General features: G+C 40.2%; 1 protein-coding gene across 1 annotated transcript; it reads right to left on the bottom strand.

Annotated features, from left to right (window-relative positions):
* Positions 1-2273: 2273 nt before the first annotated feature.
* LOC135562798 (aerolysin-like protein) lies at positions 2274-4257 on the bottom strand. The gene is made up of 4 exons (XM_065005167.1): positions 4183-4257; positions 3859-3889; positions 3078-3580; positions 2274-2768 (listed from the first exon to the last, which is right to left on the bottom strand). The coding sequence occupies exons 3-4, from the start codon at positions 3558-3560 to the stop codon at positions 2319-2321; spliced, it is 933 nt and encodes a 310-aa protein (XP_064861239.1). The 5' UTR covers positions 3561-3580; positions 3859-3889; positions 4183-4257; the 3' UTR covers positions 2274-2318.
* Between the last annotated feature and the right edge of the window lie 17371 nt (positions 4258-21628).

Genomic DNA, 21628 nt, shown 5'->3' with positions numbered 1-21628 from the left:
GAACCTTCAGGCTTTTGTAAATTGCTCCCAAGGATGAACCAGACTTGTGGAGGTCGACAATTTCTTTTCAGACGTCTTGGCTAATTTCTTCTTATTTTCCCATGATGTCAAGCAAAGACGCACTGATTTTGAAGGTAGGTCTTGAAATACATCCACAGGTACACCTCCAATTGACTCAAATGATTTCAATTAGCCTATCAGATGCTTCTAAAGCCATGACATTATTTTCTGGAATTTTCCAAGCTGTTAAAAGGCACAGTCAACTTAATGTATGCAAACTTCTCACCCACTGGGATTGTGTTACAGTGAATTATAAGTGAAATAATCTGTCTGTAAACAATTGTTGGAGAAATTACTTGTGTCATGCAGAAAGTAGATGTTCTAACCGACTTCCCAAAACTATAGTTTGTTAACAAGAAATTTGTGGAGTGGTTGAACAATGAGTTTTTATGACTCATAGTGTATCTAAGCTTCCGACTTCAACTGTATATTCCAATAGTAGCTATTGGCATGAGTGTGGTTTCCTTTTCACCCAGTTACTGGTAGGGAGAGATCCACCCTTTGGTATATCTGATGAAAGTCAGTGTGTGTGGGGTAATGTGAAGAGTTTAAGGGTTGAACGTGAGACGTCACCTAGTAAGCCTGTTCCCTTGTTGGAGGAACTTTCCTTGTGCATTGAAGTGGAAATCCAGCGCAAGGGAAGCGAAGCATCGCGCCAGTTGCTAAGCTAACAAAGGGATGCTAAGCTAACAAAGGGATGCTAAGCTAACAAAGGGATGCTAAGCTAACAAAGGGATGCTAAGCTAACAAAGGGATGCTAAGCTAACAAAAGGGAGCAGCCATTTTTGATTTCCCTTTTATTCAAAGTGAATTTCCGTGCAGGGCGGGAATCCCATGAGGTTTCAGCTTACGCTATCAGTAACCTCTGAAGAATCGCCAGTAATTGTTGTTAAATTATTTAGGTTACACTGTATGATATCAACAAATCTCAACTGATTGGATATCATTGTCTCATTCAATTTAATGCAGAAGTTAAATTGACATACTACCTTTTCAGGTTGTTAATTGGGATAATACACAGACGGATATGTTCCGACAAGTGAGACATTGTTACGTGTTTCCACCCTTAACCTATATAAAGCAACTATTTCAGGTTAATTAAAGTTAATTCCTTTCGCCTATACAGGGGCGACTAATCATTCAAATTAATTAATCGATTAAATCTGTTTTTACCAGCTCAATCGTATTTAGGGAAACAGCATATTTGAAATTCCACCTTCACTGGAACCTTGTCGATTTTAGCTTGTGTAAACAGTGACCTCTGCTGGTGAAGAATCGCCAGAAATTATTTTAAAATAATACGGCTTGCTTGGATTGTACAGTGCCTTGCGAAAGTATTCGGCCCCCTTGAACTTTGCGACCTTTAGCCACATTTCAGGCTTCAAACATAAAGATATAAAACTGTATTTTTTGTGAAGAATCAACAACAAGTGGGACACAATCATGAAGGGGAGCGACATTTATTGCAAAGGAGGCTTTGCAAATTGAGAGAAATATTTATTTTAATGTTTTATTTCAGGTCATGAAACCAACACTTTACATGGTGATATATTATTGTTCAGTGTATTCCCCAGGTGCTCCAGCATCAAAAGGTAATTTAATTAATTCCAGGATTTGCATATTTAGTAACTTTTCGGTTAAAGACCCAATGCTCTAACCACTGAGCTACCTGCTGCCCCATAGGGACTAGGATTACAACAGAAATGCTGTTCGTTGCAGCTGAGATGCTGCTTGTATTCTACACAAGAGGTAGTCCAATATTTACATGTCTTAGAAGATATGGGGAATGTATTTAAATTGTTCTTTATACGTGTCTGTTAACAGATGTGATGTGTGAATGTGCGCGTGAGAGTGACTGCATGTGTTATTCATTAAGAATTTGTTAGAAAGAGAGCTCGATGTAATGATAATTACAATATTTGTGAATTTTATGAAAAGTGTGTGAAAGTCAAAACTATACTGGAGTTAAGGTAAACACACAAGACAAATCTTTTACGAAATCAAATTGTTAGATAACATTGTGTTTATGGTAAATGGGGTCTAACCATAAAACATTGAAATGAATGTTGTGTTATTAAAATGTCATTGGACACAAAAGGCACCGGATTGTAGGAAAGATCCACCTATTGTTATACCCTCTGCTGATAAAGAAAACTGGGTCCAATTAGAAGCACTCAAAGACAACAGAAAGGCACAAAGAATCAGTCATGGTGTCAATTTCTATCACTGCACTTTTTAATCATAAAGTCACACTTGACTCATCTCTCCTTTCTGGATAACCTCAATGAAGTGTAAGCCACACCAGTGTAGATGCCTTTGGATGGGAAGACCAGCTGACTGCCATTCATGCAGGTGACTTTCACTTTGGCCCTGTAGTCGAGGTCGATATTTGCTTTCCACATTGTGATCTCAACATCCATGATCTTCCCTGGTGGGATCTTCACGTTGATGGTACCTGATTCTGTTATGGTCTCGGTCTTCTGCAGGCTGGTGGATTGCTCCACTCCCACGGTCAAGCTGAACCCTGATGACACCTCGAACAGATCTGGGATCCCTGCTTTGACCGACACATTCAAGGTGAATTCTATTTTGTTGCTGACGGACCAGGAGGAAGTCTTGGTCAGCGTCTTGCTGTATGTAATGGACTTTTCTACAACCAAGGAGGTGTCGTTCTGGTGAGAGACAGATGTCACATATTCTTGGGTCACCTAAAATGAACAAAGATACAAGTTGTTCAAACAAGACAAAGTCAATTTATTAACTGATAATACATTTTTAAAAGCCAACAATAATAACGTGTGTGTCTGCCATCTTGGACTGATGCGTAATAAAAAAATGTTGCTATTTTACTGACCAAGGCCAATTAAACATAAGGCATGACTGTCCTAGAAATGAGATCCCTGATGAAGGTCGACCCCCATATTGGATTACATGTTTTAAAGTGGACAGCCCCCTTAATGTTGGTGCATCGGTAGAGTTTTCCTGAGCTGTCTACACACGTCTTTGGAAGAGCTCACCTGGGGTTTATAGAGGGACAGGGTGGGATACTCCATGTCAGTCATTACGGACGACTTGATGGTGTTGATGAAGAGGAAGCCCATGCAGTCGATGTCTGAGCCAGATCTGCCCTGCAGCCCCAGGCAGATTCCAGACCCCACATCTATGGTGTACTCAGTCTTCAGTGGCCAGCTGGTCATTTTTTCAAAGAACTCCCGGTTCTGACTCGTCACGAATTTGATGGCACCCAGACGTGTGCCGGCGCCGTTACTCCACAGAGACAGCTTGGTGATGCACTCGCCGAGGTTGAACTCAAACTCATTGAAAGTGTCCGCATCTCCAAAAGTCGCTCCTTTCCCGTCGGTCAGCTCCACCCGCACAGCTTTCACCTGCGAGCCTCCCACCGCCACTCCGATCTTCTTGATGGTGGCACCGTTGTCCATTCCATGGAATTCAAAGTAAGTGCCTCCTCCACCACCGATCAAATGCAGTGTGGTTGCCATGTGTGTGCGCGTCACGTAACCTCAGATACAAATTTGTACATATCAATTTAAGAAGCCTCCAACTCAAGGAACTGATTCAGAAATTCAAAGCCAGAGAGTCCCTCTCCTACTCCCAGCACCTCCCACTCTACCTCCTGCGGTTTCTTCCTGATCAACTTGGTGACTTGTGTAATGAAACATGGTGTAAGTGAGCACGTCTAAAATTATATCTGATGTTGCTATAATGACAAAGAATCATGAATATGAATGTTGCAGATGCCACTTCAGAATGTGAGTTGGTTATGGCACTGGAACTCACCTTTCCAAACAAAGTTTTAACTTTGAATAACCTGAAATAATAAGATTGAATTTGATTAATGTATTACAATATTCATTAACACAGGCTACATTATGCACAGGTATGCATTAATATATTATGACACGGTCTAATATAGAACAGGGTCTGTCAACATTTTAAAGAATCTGTCCAATGATTTAGTCAAGTAACACCTACAACATGACTGAAGAATAAATTCAAGTTTACAATTTCAAAGATCAAAAACAGTCCTTTTGACATACGTCTGCAGGACAACCAACAAAATACTTTACAATATACAACCCAACAACAAAACACAGGACATACCAAGAAGCTCTCCCTGAGCAACACAGGACATCAAAGAAGCTCTCATTTCCTAACAAAGGAACACTGGCTTATAAAGCTGCAGAAGGAGTTTGTAATTGCCGACAGCTGTATCCCTTAATGAGAGGGCGGGATCAGAGCTCCAATCTGCACTGGGGCCGACCAATCAGCTGCTTGGGGGAATCCAGGAAGCCATTTCCTGAAATATACATATACACAAACCCACAACACAAAAACTGGGGAACGTAACAGTATTCAAGGTTAAGAGACAGCTTGATGTAAAGCACTACACTCAACAGTCTACTCACCTCACATTTAATATCATACTAACATCATACTTTTGAATTCAAAACAGAACAATAGGAGGCCAAAGTCAACCGTATAAAAACAAGGCAACAGTAAACATGTCGTCCCCCATGAATGATGCACTACCGCCTCCTGGGCAAATTGACTTATTGTGTGTTACTAACAAATTGCAGTTAAATACCATAACTCCCACCTTGGGCCAATCAGTGTAATTTTGTAAATGTTGGATCTCTATGGCAAGATGAATCATTCACCCAAGTTTTGTCAAAATCAGCCCAGTGCTCTCAGAGATATCTTGTTTTACTAAAGTACAAACAAACATACCAACAGACGGACAGAGACAGATCCGTAGTCCCCTCACCAATATCATGGTGGGGAACAACAAACCCATACCATGCTTGTTCAGCTAGACTTTATAACTGATTAAGAAGCGGTTTCAGAGTATAGGAAACAAAACAATATATATATGTTTTGTTCATTATTTAGTCAAAATAAAATGTTGCTCTCAAATATTTCCTCATATAGCAAGATTAGTTATTTAGGGACATTGTGTAATTACATACAACGATATGCAGGCCTCAGTGTTAAGGATGACTATAGAAGATAGTAATTGAAGTAAACTGATAGGTCTGATTCAATATGCAATAAACCTGTTTAAGAGTCAAGACTCAGAGTGAAGTTCAATTGTTTAACACCAAAGACGCAACAGTGGAATATGTGTCTCTGGAGTGGAGAAGCACTCTTTCATAAATCAGCAAAACTCCCCCCCACGCTCATACAAAGATATGCATCAGTAGTTTTCTATTGAAATTGACACAAATCCTTTGACCCTGATTAAGACATTGTATTGTGCTAATTATGACAAATATGTATCAACAGTTTCAACAACTCTTGGTGCCACTTCCTCTTCTTGATATTTGAGCCAGAGAGCATATCGGTGGTTTCCAGTCACTAACCAAAACATGTTCACTAATATGCAACAGCACCTTTCTCTATTCATACTATACACTGTCGTGACGTTGTATTAGTTAATGTGGCGACTGTTGCTCATCGAATGATTATAAGTTTCTAATTACGTGATTAACTGAATCAAGCAATTAATAACTCATTAACTTGTGGCACCATAGGAAAACTAGTGTTTATTGAGTTTCCATTCCCCAAAATAACTCAAAGAATATCAATAGCCCTTGAAACTGTACGGACCCGGGTCCCACTAATTAAGTCGCACCACACGAATCTTAGTTGAATATTTATTTTCTAAAAAGCTAAAATGCTGATAAAAGATACACATAGACAAAACACATTATAGGCTATTGATTAGAACTTAGTATAACGGGCCAACCCACTATGGCGCGTGTTACCCACAATGGGAATTTCAAAAGAGAGAGAACAGAAAGAAGTACACAAGAGAAATATACATTTGGGTGAATTTGTCAGCTATGCTATTCTAATCCTAGACTTGCCTCAAACTGCCGCTCTTATGGGTCAGAATATAATGATGTAATTACGTGGGGGTGATCTCCGGGGATTCTCTACGTGGACCGTTCCGTTGTTTGATGGCGCACTTCTCCTGAGCACCTCGTTGCTCGTCCTCCCGGTGTCCGTGTCCTTTTTGGCTTAGGAGTCTGTTCCCTCCCCTTTTCTCTGGAAGGGGTCTTCTGAGGACAGACAGCTCTATAGCTCAGAGCTCACAGCATAGGAATGAAACCCTTTAGATACCACGATTCGAAGGGAGATGGAGGCTAGGTGGTTTAATTTGAATTCACCGCTTAGACACAGCTACTCATCCGTAGCTTGGGTAGAAAAGGATTGGTTGACTTTTTCAGACCCTGCTGCAGCTGGGGGTACATAGTCCTGTTGTAAATTCTATACTCACAGGTTTTATACCCTTGGGTCAGAAGTGGGCGTAGTCGCCTTTAGGGCAATTCTCTGGGCGTACCAAGTTTATTTATTTATTTATTTCACCTTTATTTAACGATGTAGGCAAGTTGAGAACAAGTTCTCATTTACAATTGCGACCTGGCCAAGATAAAGCAAAGCAGTTCGACAGATACAACGACACAGAGTTACACATGGAGTAAAACAAACATACAGTCAATAATACAGTATAAACAAGTCTATATGCAATGTGAGCAAATGAGGTGAGAAGGGAGGTAAAGGCAAAAAAGGCCATGGTGGCAAAGTAAATAAAATATAGCAAGTAAATCACTGGAATGGTAGTTTTGCAATGGAAAAATGTGCAAAGTAGAAAGAAAAATATTGGGGTGCAAAGGAGCAAAATAAATAAATTAATTAAATACAGTTGGGAAAGAGGTAGTTGTTTGGGATAAATTATAGGTGGGCTATGTACAGGTGCAGTAATCTGTGAGCTGCTCTGACAGTTGGTGCTTAAAGCTAATGAGGGAGATAAGTGTTTCCAGTTTCAGAGATTTTTTTTAGTTTGTTCCAGTCATTGGCAGCAGAGAACTGGAAGGAGAGGCGGCCAAAGAAAGAATTGGTTTTGGGGGTGACTAGAGAGATATACCTGCTGGAGCGTTTGCTACAGGTGGGAGATGCTATGGTGACCAGCGAGCTGAGATAAGGGGGGACTTTACCTAGCAGGGTCTGTCGTGGAAATTTCTTCTATTTACCAAATCATGGGAGCAAACCACACACACACGTCAGAGTTAGTTATAAAAGTCCATCTTTAATTATATGAGCTCTTATCACAATCCTGTGACTCTCAGATAATTCAGTGTCTCCCAGTGAATCCTCTGAGAGTCCCCTTACAATGCAACTGAGTTCCTTTAATAGCAAAGACACACATAGTCAGACAGCATAGACATCAGCTTTGTCTCCTTTCATAAACCAAATCCTCCATATCAACAGGCATATATCAAATTGTCATTTATATACAACCCACTCTAAACACAAACTCCTGGACAAACTCACGGAGAGGAGAGTGACCCTACAGGTCAACAAAGAGGGAGCATAGAATGATTCCACCCTCCTTTCCCCCCCATGAGAAAAGTAGGGAGTAAAAGATATGTTTACACATGATGACACTTTGACCTCTCCCCTCTCTCAGCGGCCCATACAACTTAGTTTTGACATAGAACAGATAACTACAACCTCACCACAGAATTACACAAAAATACCATTCTGATGAGAAGTAACTTACACACATTTGATGAATATTAAACATCTTACAAATGTTACCAACAAATTCTGATAATTCCACGACAGGTCTTGTAGATGACATGGAGCTAGTGGGTTTGGCGACGCGTATGAAGCGAGGGCCAGCCATTGAGAGCGTACAGGTCGCAATGGTGGGTAGTATATGGGGCTTTGGTGACAAAACGGATTGCACTGTGATAGACTGCATCCAATTTGTTGAATAGGGTATTGGAGGCTATTTTGTAAATGATATCGTCAAAGTCGAGGATTGGTAGGATGGTCAGGGTATGTTTGGCAGCATGAGTGAAGGATGCTTTGTTGTGAAATAGGAAGCCAATTCTAGATTTAACTTTGGATTGGAGATGTTTGATATGGGTCTGGAAGGAGAGTTTACAGTCTAACCAGACACCTAAGTATTTGTAGTTGTCCACGTATTCTAAGTCAGTGCCGTCCAGAGTAGTGATGTTGGACAGGCGGGTAGGTGCAGGTAGCGATCGGTTGAAGAGCATGCATTTAGTTTTACTTGTATTTAAGAGCAATTGGAGGCCACGTAAGGAGAGTTGTATGGCATTGAAGCTTGCCTGGAGGGTTGTTAACACAGTGTCCAAAGAAGGGCCAGAAGTATACAGAATGGTGTCGTCTGCGTAGAGGTGGATCAGAGACTCACCAGCAGCAAGAGCGACCTCATTGATGTATACAGAGAAGAGAGTCGGTCCAAGAATTGAACCCTGCTGTGTGACCCCCATAGAGACTGCCAGAGGTCCGGACAGCAGACCCTCCGATTTGACACACTGAACTCTATCAGAGAAGTAGTTGGTGAACCAGGCGAGGCAATCATTTGAGAAACCAAGGCTGTCGAGTCTGCCGATGAGGATGTGGTGATTGACAGAGTCGAAAGCCTTGGCCAGATCAATGAATACGGCTGCACAGTAATGTTTCTTATCGATGGCGGTTAAGATATCGTTTAGGACCTTGAGCGTGGCTGAGGTGCACCCATGACCAGCTCTGAAACCAGATTGCATAGCAGAGAAGGTATGGTGAGATTCAAAATGGTCGGTAATCTGTTTGTTGACTTGGCTTTCGAAGACCTTAGAAAAGCATGGTAGGATGGATATAGGTCTGTAGCAGTTTGGGTCAAGAATGTCCCCTCCTTTGAAGAGGGGGATGACCGCAGCTGCTTTCCAATCTTTGGGAAACTCAGAAGACACGAAAGAGAGGTTGAACAGGCTAGTAATAGGGGTGGCAACAATTTCGGCAGATCATTTTAGAAAGAAAGGGTCCAGATTGTCTAGCCCGGCTGATTTGTAGGGGTCCAGATTTTGCAGCTCTTTCAGAACATCAGCTGAACGGATTTGGGAGAAGGAGAAATGGGGAAGGCTTGGGCGAGTTGCTGTTGGGGGTGCAGTGCTGTTGACCGGGGTAGGAGTAGCCAGGTGGAAAGCATGGCCAGCCGTAGAAAAATGCTTATTGAAATTCTCAATTATGGTGAATTTATCAGTGGTGACAGTGAGGCAAGTTAATGAGGCAAGGGCTAGATTTGAACTAACTTAACATTTCATATCCCCCAAAACATTCTCTTTGATTTAGATATTGTCCATACAACGTACAATGTATAAACATCAAACATATACTAGGAAAACCCTTCACATTACAATGTTTTCGTGATAACGTCATCTATTAACCTTTAATAACAGAACAAAAATGACGTACATTTTCATAGTCCATCTATCGTCATGACCACCATTGTGGCTGACGAAAAGCATTGTTCCAAAGTCCCTTTATTTCATGTTTACTATTCTGAGACTGGTTCTCCATAGTAACAGGACAAAGGAATTTGTCTGTGGCCTGAGATTTACCAGGGCCGTGAGGAGCCATAAAACCCCCCACATCATCAGAACCCTAGATCTCTCCTCCTCTGTTGGTTGTTGAGAGATAATCTGTAGGGTTGTTGTCTCCTGTAACCTGACCTGATCAAGACAGTCATGACAACACTCTTAGAAAGGTTCTATCTCAAACCTAAAATGGTTCTTTAGCTGTGCCTATAGGAGAACCCTTTGAAGACCCCTTTTTGGTTCCAGGTAGAACACGTTTGGTTCCAAGTAGAACCCTTTTGAGTTCCATGTAGAACCCATTCCACATAGAGTTCTACAAGGAACCCAAAATAGTTCTATCTGTGACCACAAAGGGTTCTACTTGGAATCAAAAAGGTTTCTCCTATGGGGAGAGTCGGATAACCGTTTTGGAATCCATTTTTCTAAGGCTGTAGTTTTGTTCGTCATAAGATCCTATAAGTTTAAAGTCTATGCGGTGGAAAATGTGTTATACTGAAGACATAGCAGTGAATTGTACAAGCTGTATGCATCCTCTGTTCTGTTTATCATGGTTCATGCAGTTCACTACACAAATAAAATACACAAAGGGACACAGTCATAACCTCACCCACATACCAATTGGCAGAATGTCCAGAATATGTTCTGGAAGTTAAACTATGAGACCAGTGGCATTTCCTTCACCCTGATTAACACATTTTTATTGTGCTAATCATGACAAATGTGTGCGGTGGAAATTCAACACCAGGGACACCTGAAGTCCGTATTAAATGAAACATTATTTATTATCAGTTAACTGGAGGTAGGTAGGGGTAAAGTGACTGTGCATAGACAACATCGAGTACAAGCGGTGTATGTGAAGAGTGTGACTGTGTGTGTGTCAGTGTAGTATGTGAAATTGTGTGTGGTTAGAGTTCACTGAGTGTAGAATAAATACAAATAAAATAAGGGGTCAAATCTACACTGGAGATGCTTATCATGACGACATTGAAAATCAATGGCAAAATCAATGGCAAGACTTGAAAATGGATGTTTAGCAATGATCAACAATCAACTTAACAGAGCTGGAAGAATGTTTTAAAAGAAAGGGCAAATATTGTACAATCCAGGTGTGCTAAGCTCTTAGAGACTTACCCAGAAAGACAGCTGTAATCACCGCCAAATGAGCCTCTACAAAGAATTGACTTAAAATTGTTCGGCAGTTTCGGACGTTCGAATAAATTATGTGCTCAAAGTAAACTGCCTGTTACTCAGGCCCGGAGGCTAGGATATGCATATAATTGGCAGCATTGGATAGAAATCACTCTGGAGTTTCTTAACCTCTTAGAACTCTTGCTCTATACTGCCCCTGTTGGAGAAAGTGCGTACCCATAGTAAACTGAAAATATTTTTACCCAAAATTGCTAATATATGCATATAAAAATTATTATTGAATAGAAAACACTCTAAAGTTTCTAAAACCGTTAAAATTATGTCTGTATGTAAAGCAGAAGTCTCAGGAGAGCCATTCTCCCAAACACTCTGTCAACAATGGAAAAGTTGGGTCTGCTTTGGCGTCATCGCCAACACCCTTCCCAGGCAGCTACGGATCCAGGAACAGTCTCTATCAGTTCAGCGCGATGTCTGCTTTCAAATGGCACGTTCACTGTGAGAATCGCACGAGCCCTGCACCTTTGGCGCGCGAAATTCCACGTGTCCCTCTCAAAACCCGGGCACTCTATTGCACGCGCGGCCGATTTGGAGTGCGTCTTTTTCCAACATGCAGCATGAGCCCGGTTTGTCTGTTAGCGCTGTCCTTTGTTCTACATGCTAAAAACATCATAAAGCTCGATTTTGCACATCGTTTGACCAGTTTAATCGACATATAATATGTAAATTGGAAGTTTTAATGCGCAGAGTGCTGGACCAGAAGTCATTTTTGATGCATTCCAGCTGAAGCTGTTAGCATATGCTAATACAGGGACACACAACGTGAAACCAAGCGATGTATTGGGTAAGTATGACTCCTTCTACGTCTTCTGATGGAAGAACATCAAGGTAAGGGAATATTTATATGGTTATTTTGGGTTTCTGGACTCCAAACGTACTGCTAATATCCGGAGCGCAGACTCTAGTATAGCCAAGTGAACGATGTCTGTAACATTAAAAATAAATGTAATACAGCGGTTGCATTAGAAGAAGTGTATCTTTGTAACTATATGTAGAACATGTATATTTAGTCATGTTTATTGCTTGTTATCTGGCGTTATCTGTCGGAGCTATCATCATTTCTCCTGACATTTGAGTAGCATGTTTTTTTTTTTAAAATGTTGTCAACCGAGATTTATGGATATTATATAGCATATTATTGAAAAAAATTAAATGTACTGTGTAACATGTAATATTACTGTCATCTGATGAAGATTTTCAAAGGTTAGTGAATTATTTATTTTTAATCCTACTTTTAAATTTGATTTTTTTTCTTGCCTTTTATTTCGGTGGTGATCTAATATAAATATGTGCTATGTTTTAAACGTAAAACATTTTAGAAATCTGACTTGCTGGGTAGATAAACAACTTGTTTATCTTTCATTTGAGCTATTTTACTTGTTAACCTCTTGCTTCTACTCGGGACGCTTGCGTCCCAGCTTCTAAACTCTGGAAATGCAAATGCCCTACGCTAAATGCTAATAGTATTAGTTAAAACTCAAAGTTCATTAAAATACACAAGCAGGGTATCGAATTAAAGCTACACTCGTTGTGAATCCAGGCAACAAGTCAGATTTTTAAAATGCTTTTCGGCGAAAGCATGAGAAGCTATTATCTGATAGCATGTAACACCCCAAAAGACCCACAGGGGGCGTAAACAAAATAATTAGCATTTGGCGTTACACAAACCGCACAATAAAATGAAAACATTCATTTACCTTTCACCATCTTCTTTGTTGGCACTCCTAGATGTCCCATAAACACTATTTGGGTATTTATTTCGATTAAATCGGTCCATATAAAGCCTAGATATCGTTATATGTAGACTGTGTGATAAGCGAAAAAAACATTGTTTCAAAACGTAACGTCATTTTTAAAATTCAAAAAAGTCGACGATAAACTTTCACAAAACACTTGAAATACGTTTGTAATGCAACTTTAGGTATTAGTAAACGTTAATAGCGATAAAATTCATCAGGAGGCGATGTAAAGATCATTGGCTGTCCGTCTGGAAAAATGTCCGGCTAGAAACTCTTGAAAATATCCGGTCCTAGACCTGAGGGATACGGTGCCCTGCATGTGTTTGACCAGAAAAACTCGAAGGAAATGACAAGACTCTAGACACCGTGTGGAAGGTGTAGGTACTGCAACCTCAGTCAATTAATTGTGGTTCACCTTTATCAAAGGGTTCAAGTAGCGCATGGATATATTTTCCCATTTTCAGTGATCAGTTTTTTCCTGTGCTTTTCGATGTAAAATGCCGTTCTGGTAAAGCCACAGCAGTGATTTAACCAGTTTTATAAACGTCTAGTGTTTTCTATCCACACAGACTAAGCAAATGCATATACTATATTCCTGGCATGAGTAGCAGGGGCGCTGAAATGTTCGCGCGATTTTTAACAGAATGTTCAAAAAGTAGAGGGTCGACTTAAGAGGTTAATGTGTGGAGGTTAAATATTTTTAGGAATATTTTTCGCATTGTGCGTTATGCTAATGAGCTTGAGCCTAGTCACGAACCCGCATACGGTATTGGTGGACTATGAGGTTAAACTCTATGTCTGTGAGTATAACAGAACTGATATTGGAGGCGAAAACCCAAGGAGGTCGCTGTACATTTCAACACCTGTCTGTGGGATATATAAATAACTAGCTCCCAGATTGCAGTTCCTATGGCTTCCACTAGATGTCAACAGTCTTTAGAAAGGGTTTCAGGTGTGTTTTCTGAAAAATGATTTCGTAGTTGTAGTTTTTCAAGGTGGCTCTCATTTAGACTGTAGTCTTGTGGTGCGCGTAGATGAGGTGCGCACCTCATTATTTATCTCCGGTATACTACATTCCGTCTTAAATTGTATCATTTATTCACATATTAGGGTACCTGAGGATTGATTAGAAATGTTGTTTGACCTATTTGGATGAAGTTTATTGGTAACTTTTGGGATTCCTTTGTATGCATGTTGAACTAATGGAACGGGTGGATTACTGAATCAACGCGCAAACTAAACTGACTTTTTCTTTGGATATAAAGAAGGACTTTATTGAACAAAACAACCACTTGTTGTGTAGCTGAGACCCTTGGGATTGCAAACCGAGGAAGATCTTCAAGGTAAGTGATTTATTTTATCGCTATTTCTGACTTTTGTGACCCCTCTGCTGATTTGCAAAATGTTTTTAATGCTTTTGTATGCTGGTCCTCAGATAATCGCATGGTATGCTTTTGCCGTGAAGCCTTTTTGAACTCTGAGTTGGGTAGGAACATGGTCCATCTTGTTGAGGTGATGTGAACAAGGAAAGCTAGCGCTTTCAAACAGAAATGTGCATCCTGTAGCTCTAACTCCAAAAAGTTTTGCGACACTGTAAAGTCCATGGAGAACAAGAGCGCCTCCTCCCAGCTGAGGCTAGGTAACACGGTCGCCACCGATTAACCTCTTCAACCTATGGGGGCGCTATGTCATTATTGGATTAAAAAAGTTTTAAGCGCAATATTTTGTCACGAAAAGATGCTCGACTATGCATATAATTGGCAGCTTTGGAAGAAAACACTCTGACGTTTCCAGAACTGCAAAGATATTATCTGTGAGTGCCACAGAACTCGTGCTACAGGTGAAACCAAGATGAAACCTCAAACAGGAAATGAGCAGAATTTTGAGGCTCTGTTTTCCATCGTCTCCTGGCTGTGAATGTGCCATGAACGAGCATAAGCTCTCTGCCGTTCGTCCAAGGTGTCTGCAGCATTGTGACGTATTTTGTGGGCATATCATTGGAAGATTGGCCCAGAGACTACATTTGACAGGGTCCGCCCGGTGTCCTTTGTCTAAATTGGTGCGTAAACTTTAGCTGCAGGCATTTTGCCATGGGATTCAGAGGGAAAGCACACTTCCACGAACGATATATCATCGAAGAGATATGTGAAAAACACGTTGAGGATTGATTCTAAACAACGTTTACCATGTTTCAGTCGATATTATGGAGTTTATTTGGAAAAAAGTTTGCCGTTTTGACGAATGAATTTTCGTATTTATTTTGAATGATTTTCTGGTACCCCAAATGTTGCCTGCTGAATGCTAACGCTAAATGCTAATGCTAGCTATCAATAGCTATCAATACTGTTACACAAATGCTAGTTTTGCTATGGTTGAGAAGCATATTTTGAAAATCTGAGATGACAGTGTTGTTAACCTCTTCCCTCTACTCGGGACGCTTGCGTCCCAACTAAACTCTGGAAATGCAAATGTGCTACGCTAAATGCTAATAGTATTAGTTAAAACTCAAAGTTCATTAAAATACATGCAGGGTATCGAATTAAAGCTACACTCATCACCTTTCTCTGTAGTTTTGTTCATCAAAACATCCTATAAGTTTAAAGTCTATGCGGTGAAAAATGTCTAATACTGAAGACCTAGCAGTGAATTGTACAAGCTGTATGCATCCTCTGTTCTGTTTATCATGGTTCACGCAGGCGACTGGGTAAATAAATAAAGGGACACGGTCATAACCTCCCCTCAGACCAATTGGTAAAATGTCCAGAATATGTCCTGGAAGTTAAGAAGCAGTGTACAAGCTGTATCCATTCTCTGTTCTGTTTATCAGCCCACCCCCCGACCACCTTTCAAAGTCACCATTCTAAATCAAATCAAATCAAATTTTATTTGTCACATACACATGGTTAGCAGATGTTAATGCGAGTGTAGCGAAATGCTTGTGCTTCTAGTTCCACAGTACAGTATATATGTATACATATGAGATAAATAATTTAGGGTATGTAAACATTATATTAAGTAGCATTGTTTAAAGTGGCTCATGGTTCATGCAGGTGACATGCAGGTAAATACACAAAGGGACACGGTCATAACCTCCCCTCAGACCAATTGGCAGAATGTCCAGAATATGTTCTGGAACGTAAATTATGAGACTTAGCTTATTTTCTTTGGTGACTGATCCCGCATGATAACAGCCAGCCGCATGCAGGAACCGACCCATAAAACATGTCTACATTTATAAAAACATTTTTGCTTTGCCCCTTCAGAGCTTCAGTAGACCTATACCAAGGTGTGTGAACCTCTCCCTACGTAAAAAAAAAGAAACATGGCTTCATTTACTTTAAATGTACTTTGACACATTTTATTGTACTAATCATGACAAGTGTGTGTGGTGGAAATTCAACACCAGGGACACCTGAAGTCCGTATTAAATGAAACATTATTTATTATCAGTTAACTGGAGTTAGGTAGGGGTAAAGTGACTATGCATTTTCCACCACATAGGCTTTAAACATATAGGATGTTATGACGAACAAAACTACAGAGAAAGGTGATGTTGCATATTAGTGAACAAAACTACAGCCTTAGAAAAGTGGATTCCAAAACGGTTATCCGACTCGCCACATAGGAGAAACATTTTTGGTTCCAGGTAGAACCCTTTGTGGTCGCAGCCAGAACTCTTTTGGGTTCCTTGTAGAACTCTCTGTGTAAAGGGTTCTACTTGGAACCAAGGGTTCTTCATAGGGTTCTCCTATAGATAGAACCTTTCTTTCTAAGACTGTACAGTATGAGTAGAGAAAGGTGCTGTTGCATATTAGTGAACATGTTTTGGTTAGTGACTGGAAACCACCGATATGCTCTCTGGCTCAAATATCAAGAAGAGGAAGTGGCACCAAGAGTTGTTGAAACTGTTGATACATATTTGTCACAATTAGCACAATACAATGTCTTAATCAGGGTCAAAGGGTTTGTGTCAATTTCAATAGAAAACTACTGATGCATATCTTTGTATGAGCGTGGGGGGAAGTTTTGCTGCTATATAAGAGAGTGCTTCTCCACTCAGAGACATGTATTCCGCTGTTGCGTCTTTGGTGTTAAACAATTGAATCAGTTTACTTCAATTACTATCTTCTATAGCCATCCTTAACACTGAGGACTGCATATCGTTGTATATAGGTACACAATGTCCCTAAAAAACTAATCTTGCTATATGTGGAAATATTTGAGAGGTACATTGTTATTTTGACCAAATAATGGACAAAACATTTCACGGAACACATTCATTTTTTGGGGTTTTGCTTCCTATATTTTGAAACAGTTGCTTAATCATTTCTAAAGTCTAGTTAATCAAACATGGTATGGGTTTGTTGTCCCCCACAATGATATTGGGGAGGGGACCACGGATCTGTCTCTGTCCGTTCATATGTTTGCTTGTAAGTTAGTAAAACAAGATATCTCAGACAGCACTGGTAAGATTTTGACAAAGTTTGGTGAGTGATTCGTCTTGCCATAAAGATCCAGCATTTACAAAATCATACTGATTGGCCCAAGGTGGGAGTTATGGTATTTAACTGCAATGTGTTAGTAACACACAATAAGTCAATTTGCCCAGGAGGCGGTAGTGCATCATTCATGGGGACGACATGTTTACTGTTGCCTTGTTTTTACATGGTTGACTTTAGCCTCCTATTGTTCTGTTTTGAATTCAAAAGTATGATGTTAGTGTGATGTTAAATGTGAGGTGAGTAGACTGTTGAGTGTAGTGCTTTACATCAAGCTGTCTCTTCATCTTGAATACTGTTACGTTCCCCAGTTTTTGTGTTGTGGGTTTGTGTAAATGTATATTTCAGGAAATGGCTTCCTGGATTCCCCCGGCTGATTGGTCGGCCCCAGTGCAGATTGGAGCTCTGATCCCGCCCTCTCATACAGCTGTTGACCATTACAAACTCATTTGATGTCCTGTGTTGGTTGTTGCTCAAGGAGAGCTTCTTGGTATGTCCTGTGTTTTGTTGTTGCTCAAGGAGAGCTTCTTGGTATGTCCTGTGTTTTGTTGTTGCTCAGGGAGAGCTTATTGGTATGTCCTGTGTTTTGTTGTTGCTCAGGGAGAGCTTCTTGGTATGTCTTGTGTTTTGTTGTTGCTCAGGAGAGCTTCTTGGTATGTCCTGTGTTTTGTTGTTGCTCAGGGAGAGCTTCTTGGTATGTCCTGTGTTTTGTTGTTGCTCAGGAGAGCTTCTTGGTATGTCCTGTGTTTTGTTGTTGCTCAGGGAGAGCTTCTTGGTATGTCCTGTGTTTTGTTGTTGGTCTGTAACGTATTTTGTAGCTGGTCCTGTAGACGTATGTGTATGTCAAAATGACTGTGTTTTTGATAATTGAAGTTGTTCACTTTACTTTAGTAATTATTTGGTTTTTGCTCCCAGGGGGGAGAGGGAATGCACCTTGAGAGTGTTTAGGCAAGAGGCCTGCGGGCATACATATACCTATAGACATGGTATGTACTATGCACACTAGGTAAGACCTAGGCGGATCATCCCCTGTATTTTGGTTAGTATGCCATTTGGTGCCAGTTAGGTAAGTTGTGGGAAGGTAGGAGAGGGGCTTTAACTTTAACTTTTGATGCTTTGGTTCTGTCCAGCCCCTTTTTCCCCAAATTACCATGTGAAGGAAATAAATTCCGTTAACAGTAAATTCTCTGCCTGCAATCCCATACCTCTTTCACTCCACGGGTAGTTGAGTGTAGCAGGGTGTTGCGTCACCCCCAAAGAGGTGTGCGTAACAAATGTTCTGACGCATCTAGCATTTGGTACTGACATGTCGGGTTCCAAATAACTGAACCGAAAGGAAAGGTGAACTGAGACAGGAAGTTCTTCATGCCAACTATTTTCCTCTGTTAAAGCTGCAGCAGGTCAGTCTGGAGAAAGCAGACTTTGCTAGCAATAGTGCAAAAAGGTAGCTGGAAATTTGCAGATTTTTCAACGTAGGTGACTGGGGCCAACTACAAATAACAGGCTTTGTTCAGTCACTTTACCAACTGTATTATCCATAATATAAATGGAATGCATAAACAGGCATGTTACCAACAAACAAACATTTATCTGTCTCCAACTTCTGCTCCTCTGTTGTCAGAGATAGACCCTGCTGCAGCTGAACAGGAGGAGAGGGACTCAACTCTCTCACACACTCTGGTTCGCTTTCTGTTCCTTCTGCCTGCAGACATAACTGTTAATAAATCCCAAATAATGAAATTGATATAGTTCATCACGTATATTTATCTGTTGAAATCAAATTATTTGTGGATATTAGTCAGGTGCATCCCTAGAAGAGACAAGATTGACTGGAATGATTTTTCAGAGTGATTGCAGAGCGAAGGGTAGTCATAGAAGCTGGATCTTCTCTCAGAACATCTTACATACTGATAGCTGACAGTGATTAATGACAATTTCACCAAATTGTTAAGTCTTACCTTATGCATCTTTAACATGGAAGCTTACTTAAATTAGAGAATCTATACCCATCTTTGAAACTAAGGCCTGCATAAGTGTTTTCACATGGTGGACATTGGCCTGCCCTGCTGATCCTGAGTCATGTGTTCAGGTGAGTGGCTAAGCCCTGCATCCCCAGGTTTCTCTAGTTTCTCTAGCTCTGCTGATCCTGTGTAATATGTGTTCAGGTGAGTGGCTAAACACAGGTTTCTCTAGCTAGCTCTAATGATCCCGTGTAATATGTGTTCAGGTGAGTGGCTAAACACATGTTTCTCTAGCTAGCTCTAATGATCCCGTGTAATATGTGTTCAGGAGAGTGGCTAAACACAGGTTTCTCTAGCTAGCCCTGCTGATCCTGAGTCATGTGTTCAGGTGAGTGGCTAAACACAGGTTTCTCTAGCTAGCTCTGCTGATCCTCTGCAGGTGCTAAACACCTAGCTGAGTCATGTGTTCAGGTGGAGGTTCTCTAGCTAGCTCTAAACACATGTTTCTCTAAACACAGGCTCTAGCTTTGCTGATCCTGTGTAATGAGATCAGGTTTCCGCTAGCTCTGCTGATCCTGTGTACTAAACATAGGTTTCTCTAGCTAGCTCTGCTGATCATGTGTTCTGCTAAAACACAGGTCAGCTAGTTCTGTGTTCAGGTGGTGGCTAAACACATGTTTCTCTAGCTAGCTCTGCTGATCCAGGTTTCTCTAGCTAGCTCTGCTGATCCTGTGTAATATGTGTTCAGGTGAGTGGCTAAACACAGGTTTCTCTAGCTAGCCTCTGCTGATCCTGAGTAATGATCATAGGTGTAATATCCTGTGTTCAGGTGAGTGGCTAAACACAGGTTTCTCTAGCTAGCTCTGCTGATCCTAATGATGGCTAAACCCGTGTAATATGTGTTCAGGTGAGTGGCTAAACACAGGTTTTCAGCTAGCTCTGGTGGTGGCTAAACACAGGTTTCTCTAGCTAGCTCTGCTGATCCTGAGTCATGTGTTCAGGTGAGTGGCTAAACAGGTTTCTCTAGCTAGCTCTGCTGATCCTGTGTAATATGTGTTCAGGTGAGAGGCTAAACACAGGTTTCTCTAGCTAGCTCTGCTGATCCTGAGTCATGTGTTCAGGTGAGTGGCTAAACACAGGTTTCTCTAGCTAGCTCTGCTGATCCTGTGTAATGTGTTCAGGTGAGTGACTAAACACATGTTTCTCTAACTAGCTCTGCTGATCCTGAGTCATGTGTTCAGGTGAGTGACTAAACACATGTTTCTCTAGCTAGCTTTGCTGATCCTTTGTAATGAGATCAGGTCCGTAACTAAACATAGGTTTATCTAGCTAGCTCTGCTGATCCTGTGTAATGTGTTCAGGTGAATGACTAAACACAGGTTTCTCTAGCTATTCATATTTATTGTTGCATGTTCATGTTGTATTTATACTATATTATCACAGGGATTCATTTGACTCAGATATGCAGATGTGGTGTGACAGTATGATGTTTAGTTGTTCCTATATAGTAGACTGAGTCTAGTGCTTTATACCAAGCTTTGCTTTTCATCTGGATTTGACTAACACAACTAGTATTTCATACTGAAATGACAGATTCTAAACTATTAAACTGCAGGTGAAGGTGAACTGCACTGCAGCTCTAACATGTCTAGTGTCTCAAGTGTTTATGGGTGTCTGTCTACACTTTCTACCAGGCAATCTGGAGAAGAGCAGGCACAACCTTGTGATCATAGATATTAATATTTAGGGACTTAAAGTACCTAGTTCAAGAATAGGGCAATACAAATCATGACTACACTACCAATGATGCAGCTGCTAGTACACTACAGAGTAGCATCACATGCAGGTAAAATAAAATACTTTACCTTACTGAAACCATTTGAAATCGAGGTAAAGTTTGTTTTAGGTGTTACTTGACTAAATCTGATGGTTAGTTTTAATTGGACAGATACTTTAAAAAGGTTGACAGACCTGTTCTATATTAGACAGTGTAATAATATATGAATGCATACCTGTGAATACTGCAGCCTGTGTTAATGAATATTGTTATATATTAATGAATATTGTTTTATATTAGTACAATTCAAACGTTATTTTTTAGATATTTCAAAGCGGCATCTTTATTTGGAAATATAAGTTCCAGCAACATAAACACCTCATATTCTGATGTAGAATCTATTACATTCATTCTCATCAAAATAGGACAGGTTATCATATTCTGATGTAGTATCTATTACATTCATAATCATCATTATAGGACAGGTTATCATATTCTGATGTAGTTTTCTATTACATTCATAATCATCATTATAGGACAGGTTATCATATTCTGATGTAGTATCTATTACATTCATACTCATCATTATAGGACAGATTTATCATATTCTGATGTAGTTTCTATTACATTCATAATCATCATTATAGGACAGGTTATCATATTCTGATGTAGTATCTATTACATTCATACTCATCATTATAGGACAGGTTATCATATTCTGATGTAGAATCTATTACATTCATAATCATCATTATAGGACAGGTTATCATATTCTGATGTAGTATCTATTACATTCATAATCATCATTATAGGACAGGTTATCATATTCTGATGTAGTTTCTATTACATTCATAATCATCATTATAGGACAGGTTATCATATTCTGATGTAGTATCTATTACATTCATACTCATCATTATAGGACAGGTTATCATATTCTGATGTAGAATCTATTACATTCATACTCATCATC

This window comes from Oncorhynchus nerka, linkage group LG20 (genome assembly GCF_034236695.1).
Source record: "Oncorhynchus nerka isolate Pitt River linkage group LG20, Oner_Uvic_2.0, whole genome shotgun sequence".
Taxonomy (NCBI): Eukaryota; Metazoa; Chordata; class Actinopteri; order Salmoniformes; family Salmonidae; genus Oncorhynchus; species Oncorhynchus nerka.
Note: the sequence above shows the minus strand (reverse complement) of the source record. Positions and strands in the feature narration are given on the sequence as shown.

What these genes read in the sequence shown, in the direction of transcription:
- LOC135562798 (XM_065005167.1), bottom strand. Translation starts at nt 3,560, where the DNA reads ATGGCAACCACACTGCATTTGATCGGTGGTGGAGGAGGCACTTACTTT. An exon ending in TGTCCCTCTATAAACCCCAG is followed by an intron (nt 2,769 to 3,077) that starts GTGAGCTCTTCC and finishes TGTTCATTTTAG; the next exon opens with GTGACCCAAGAATATGTGAC.